Genomic DNA, 6,460 nt, shown 5'->3' with positions numbered 1-6,460 from the left:
ATTCGGCATGACACTTCATTGGCCACAAACGACAGCAAACACGGGTTAAAGATCAGTTCAGAATGGGAGCCACTTCGCGCTGCCATACTGCGAAATGGCCAAACCACAAGACAAAGCCTCTCGCTGAAGGCCTTCGGAACGCTCGGAGCCGGTCGGATCCTCCTGTCCATATGACTGCAGCGTCACCGCGTACATCCGGGACCTTTCCGTGCCGGCGCCTTATCCCACTACTCCTTTCTAGTATGCGCCGCCTTTTCCACCGCTTGGCGGCGGGTATGGCGGCGGGTCATTTCTCGTTTCCGTACTTTATAAACTGCATTTCTTTCTTTTTTTCATCTATAATAGTAAACAAAAACTACTTTTATAAATAATTGAAACGGTTCGCGCCACTTATATTTTGTATTTCGACCAAAAAGAAGTTTTTATTGGCTCTGACCAGTAGTAAGCCCAGGACCAAAGACGTCACATTTTGCGCGCCTTCGGTACCGCGGGTCGCCCTCGTCGGTGGAGGAGGTTTCCGCGTCGTCCGGTTAAAATATGGCGCACTGATATTTAGCTACTCTTTCCGTGCCCGCTGGCTTGCTCGAACCCCAAGAGACGTGGAAACCGCATAAAAGGTAGACGCTTAAATATGATTGCAGGGCCCCTTTAAGTCCAATCATTGTTAGTAACAACCCAGTAGATTTCCGAAAGTCGTAGAGAAGGTAAGACAGTCATTGCAAGAAGTTGACATCAGTGTTCGGTGCCTGAACGCTTGTCCTTGACTCCACTGCTCTGTCTGTGGGAGGAGCGATGAGAAAAGCAGCTATCCTTTACGTCAGCCCACTAGGACTCCAACAACAGCTCGGTGCTTTGACGCCATCGCACCCTCTGCAGGAAAAGCAGAGGCCGACACACCTCCTGATAATCATCCTTCAGGTTGCAAGCAAAAAAAGGAGCAAATGTGGGTAATAGGAAAAAAAAAAAAAAGGTTTGCCAGGAAATAACTTTTTATCTAAATTTCATTTCTTATTAAACAGGTATTTCATTCAATTTGTGTGCAAGTTTCGTTATTTCACACTTACACACCTTTTCTGCAAATCTTATAAACTCTTGTTTGTGGATGTAAATTTTTTTTAAACACACAAAATGTTCATTCAGAAAACCGTGCCCCGCCATTTTCATCTAAGAACTATACAGGCACACTTGGCCACTTGTTAAAAGAAGCACATGAAGGGGCTTTTTTTTCTACCATATTTGAACAAGGGGCAATTTATACCTTTAACTGTACTTTATTAAGGAGCATGGACAACAACACAACCCCTCTTTCCGCTAAGAAGCAAAAGTACTACAGTCAACTTGTGTTGATTTAACTTCGGTTAATTCAACTTAACGATTAATTTGACCTTGCTCAAAGAGTGGCAAAAGCCCATATATTTCTAGAGATGAAAAAAAAAAAAAAAAGCCGTTTACAACACCCTGTAACGCAGAATTAGAGCGCAGCTCTTGAGGAGGAGGGAAGGGTACTGAGGATCACATGTTCTTGGGGGGGGGGGGGGGGGTCATGTGGCCTCGGGGGGGGGGGGGGGGGGGGGGTCACGTGACCTCAAGGTTACGCCGACAGCAATGCCGCTCAAGCCGGAAACTGGCACCTAAGAGCTGCGCTCTAACACTTATTATTTCGATCTTGGAATACCAAATATTGGTTAATTTTACCTAGAGAGCAGTGGCCAAATTACAAGTCTGACTGGCTATGCGTGACGCACAAAAACAGGCCTTTTTGCCCCGAATTACGTGGTGGGCAAGTTACCTAACAGCACGACTGGCAGTGCCCATCGGCGACAAAACCAGTTTTTCAAATTTTGAATCGCGCGCCGAATTGGGGAGAGTGAGAAAAAGAGCACATGTTGAGACACAGGACACGGCCAGGTCTCCACACAAAGCAACCATTGCAACACCGATGCAGAGCAGAGGGGTTGCAATGGCGCCAGTGCCGGCAGCACCGGCCACCGCTTACCGCCGCCGACACCGAATGCGTGAAGGACATACACGGCCGCTGCTATTGCCGGGCAGCGGTGTGAGGTGGCTCATTATAAAAACGTTAGCCCACCTGATCTAAAGTGCTGGATATTCAGAATTTCCCGCACATCTTTTAATTAGACTTTTGGATAATTTGACCCAGTTTCACGTGTCCCATCAAGGTTGAATGAACGGAAGTCGACTGTACGATCCAAATTGAAAACCGAACAGTGGCTTTTGTCGTGACCCAGATGCAGAACGACACGTTGTCCTGACCGAACTTTGAAGAGATAAGCGATCCCTCTTATGGCAATGATGTGAGATTTGAAGGAAAATTGAAGTGGTAAAGAAATGTGAAATGAAGTGGTAAAGAAATGTGTAAAGTTTTCGACCTTCAAGTTTTAAAACACCGAACATCACAGACATTTGTCACAGCCAAAGCAGAGGAACACTGCACAGCGTTGCCAACAAGAGGCACCCCTGTGCACGCACCGAATCAAAACTACCCCAAAAGTCGCGAACTACAGTCGCATGCAGTTTAAGCATGGGACGTGGCCCATTATGTTCGTGCTTCTCGCTTCGTGATTTGTTCTTAAGAGCTGTTATCGATTAATGCCACCTTCCATTGGCCAAGGAGCGATAACGAGATGCTCGAGACAAGACACGCCCTGCGTGACGTCAGTGACTACAGAATTATTGCCAATATGTATCCTCTAGCTGACAAGTTTCGACACACCCAACAACTGAATGACTAGACTGGACAACCTGGCCGAGTTTCCCACCACCAGGTCTGAGCATAATCTCAAAAAGATTACGCTCGAGGTGAGCGTAATCTAAAAAAATGGGTCGCTTCAATCAATGCTCAGCGTATTTCGGTTCACGAGAGTGTCTCATGGATCTCCGAGACACACGGAAGACGAGGAATTCAATGTTCCGATGCCAGACGGTGACTCTGTTTGTGCGTTGCGTGCTAAAGTTGGCTTGCATGTTGGTGTTTGAGTGTGCTTAAAGACATTGCATTCTCGTGTAACTGCTGAACACACTGACAAGATGGAACCATCTATTGGGGCAGACCAGGAACGCTTCCAACCTGTGTGCTATAACTATATAGTCGGTGATGTAGTATTTTAGTTATAATTGTTGTTTGTAGGGGGCACCACTCGCCCTGCACTTTCAGCCACCTTGAGCAACAGCAATTATAACTAGGATACTACACGTGACAGGCCTCCAGAATGCACTTGTTGCCTTCCACCAGCATATGGCTGCATGTGTGACAATGTGTCATCGAAGTGAGGTAGCTCGTGCTCGAGGCGGAGCATCCACAGGGGTCTGATTATGGTCACCGCGAGCAGAGAGCGAGATCTAATTTGCCTCTCGCGGAGAAAGAGTTAGCGTTCGTAGAGGGTTCATCTACTAACGTGAGCAAAGAATGCGGTTAGGCTGCTACATAGCGTTGTTTGCGGACAGAAAAAAAACGAGAAAACACGGTATGGGCGTCTGATAACGGACTGAAAAAAAGTCTGTTGTCTGCTGCGCACCGGACACTGCGGCGGAGCGAGATCGGACGAGGGCCGAAATCGAGACTGTCTGCTATTTCACGTCGAAAGCCATAACCAACTTACGCTTCTTTTGAAGACTTCAAGTTGTTTTGTTGCTGTTCAGAAGCTCACGACGACCAGTAGATGAACAAGTACTGCTAAGGCCAAGCACGTCAGAGGCCGCAAGACCTTTCACACTATTTGGGAGTTGGTGAGACTGTCTTGCCAAAATTTTGCACAATTCTGAACTCGTGCAAGGGTCAAAAAAATTTTTATTGGTCGATTCCACGCAAGTTGCAGCACCACGTCCAATCAGAAATCGAGAACTCTCTCTTTCTCGCCTTGACCAAAATCACACCCCTTGTTGATCTCTCCGACCATGGGCTGAAGGTTTTGCGGTATTTGCCGCATCAACTGTCTCCGAGAAAGAAATACTTACAACATTGTTGGAATTTTTTCAAGCCCAAGGTAAAGGAACGACACATAAAAAATGATAAAAGCATATAGGCGGGTCAGAAATGTTCGAGGGCTGCCCAGAAGATGGCTCCGGCAAATACTTTACTAGTATTTTTCAAGGGGAGCGGTCCGCTCCCCTTGAACACCATAAGCTAGGCGCAGACAGGATCTGGGACGTTTGAATGGCTTGGTGTGTCGCAGCATCGTGATTTTTCTCCTGTAATAGGCTGGTAACCAAAGCCATCTCTGGGGTCGGCGTCTCTGCTATCCGCCGCATAGTTGGTACGCGCGCTGTTCAGTCGTGGCGTTCCTGACAATTTCTTTTTAGTGTAAAAGAAACTTTAAAATTAGCTTTTATTGAATTACCACGTACATATATGCAGCGTGCGCTTAATGTCTTGTTCAGTTCTACCAACTCTGAATTAGGCACGACACATGCTACTCACAGGCAACTTGTAACAGACCCGATAAGCGGGCATAACAGTAAAATACCTGAGCAGGCTTTCGATATTTCGTAAAGCAGCTTCGAAGCTGCCGGAGACGTTAATTACTGCAAGGGTGTTGACGAGTTTGATTAGCCGTAATCACGCCTCACGTTGGTGCTAACCTGGCTACACTCATGTCGTGTGCTTTTTGTTTACATCGGTGTTATATCGCATCGTGGTTGCCATTCACGTCCACGTTCCCCGGCTCTCTCAAATCGGGGTTGCTGGGCGGCCCCGTGGTCCGGAGGGAGAGGTATATGGAGACAACGCGGCCAGAAAGAGCGGAAAGAAGTCGGCGGCCGGAGCGGCCAAGCCACGATGAAGGCTTCAATGCCGCCGTTGCTCCATCTAATGCAAGCGAGCAGAGTGGCCCGTATTCCCCCAGTGATGTATTCGGCTTCAGTGCATTAAGCGGCCACGAGAGAATGCGACAGGCTCAATTGCGCGCAAATGCCAACGTGTGAAGCAGCCTTTAGGGAATCGCATATTGCATGCCGGGACATTGTGGCACGTGCACTGCATGAAACGGCAGTGTGTGCACTGCACACGGCGTCGATTTCGGGCGAAACTCGGAGCGCGCTTTCAGGCACGTTTCTCCAACGAGGAGGCGTCGTCGTTCGAGGAAGCGGCGCCGTGCCCCGGATCGTCATTGATCGAAGGAATCAATGGATCCGTGTCCGGAACCACTTCGGTTTGCGGGTGGGCCCATGGTTGCACCTTGGCCGTACCAAAGATGAGGAAAACCACGCCTCCAAACAGGTTGATGGCGGCCGACACGTAGAAGACAGTGTCCCACCGCTCCAGACTCTCCTGCGTGATGGGACCCCGGATTGGCACTCCGAAGAAACCTACGTCTTGGTTTCGGGTACAGTATACGAAGCCTTTCAGGCTTACTATGATTTCAGAGCCCCAAGGAACTACCGTATTTTCCAGAATATGTGGAACGAAAGTTTGTCTGCTTTTTACATGGATTGCGGTGATGTCTGAACTCCAAGCTCTCATTGGCTGATTGAAAAAAAGATACAGTGTAGACCGCATATAACGTATGTCTCGGGAGTCGCGAAAATCCGCACTATAAGCGGTACCGCACTATAACCAAAACTTCAATTTTTCAAGCCAAAATACATGCCATGAGACAACTTACCTTTGTAAAATAATTTATTTTATGTTAGATGAAAAAATAAGCTTAGTTTGAGGAAAGTCTTTATTTCAATAGACTAGTACAGTTATGTCTCAAGTGTGTCACACATTTTAAAAGAAATTAGCGGCTTTTGCCTGGCGCAGCCTTTTAACGGCGTCGTGGGTTGCGGACGGACGTTGCGAGCGTTCAGGATTGCTAACCCTAATCACTTTTCTCCGGAGATGAAAACGCGTGAAAATTCGCATCCTTCATACGGTACGCGCCAGTAATACCTTGAACTTGAGCACACGCATGAAATGCGCCAAATAAGAAATCCGGGCGATGTTCGAGGACACAAATGCTTAGAAATCACCACTGTAGTCGAAGTAAACAAACACGACAACATGGGCGTTTCTGCCGTCTTGAGAGCGCCGCCACGACATCGCCGCACGAGTAGGTGGATCTTTCCTTCTAGTACGTGCTGGGTTATCATAGCGACACACAACGAAAATTCAGAGTCAAGGATAGCGCTTTTACGCAGAACGATAAGATGCACGCCGTCTACGACGATGATCACAACCGACGCCATGTTTGTGGAATAGAAGCAGCCGGCCCGCGACCGGAGGAGGAGGAGAAGCGTTGTAATAGAGGTTGGGGGGAAAGGGGAGAGGCGCAAACACTTCTTCTCGACCTGCGATTGGTCTGTCGTTGCGGTTGTTTGTTTCTTTGTTTCCAACGCAGCGGAGGGACGAACACACGTGAACGACTCGTGCGTGCGTCCCTCCGTCGCTATGGCAACTGAAGCCTCTCTCTTCGCTTCTCCCCGCGTTTTCGAGCAACCTCCTTGCCCCGCGAGTGCAGTT

The 6,460-nt window shown here is 48.2% G+C and overlaps 1 protein-coding gene across 2 annotated transcripts in view; it reads right to left on the bottom strand.

Moving 5' to 3' along the window:
• Window positions 1-4,917: 4,917 nt before the first annotated feature.
• LOC115330843 (sialin) overlaps window positions 4,918-6,460 on the bottom strand; it is a 41,777-nt gene continuing 40,234 nt past the window's right edge. For both annotated transcript variants that reach the window (XM_029992889.4, XM_040207422.3), the window contains exon 10: window positions 4,918-5,287. In XM_029992889.4, coding sequence (XP_029848749.2) covers window positions 5,060-5,287 — 228 coding nt within the window. In that variant the 3' untranslated portion in view covers window positions 4,918-5,059. The remainder of the gene's footprint in view (window positions 5,288-6,460) is intronic.

This window comes from Ixodes scapularis, unplaced genomic scaffold (genome assembly GCF_016920785.2).
Source record: "Ixodes scapularis isolate PalLabHiFi unplaced genomic scaffold, ASM1692078v2 PGA_scaffold49__6_contigs__length_1374808, whole genome shotgun sequence".
Lineage (NCBI taxonomy): Eukaryota > Metazoa > Arthropoda > Arachnida > Ixodida > Ixodidae > Ixodes > Ixodes scapularis.
This window is presented reverse-complemented; position numbering and strand designations above follow the sequence as displayed.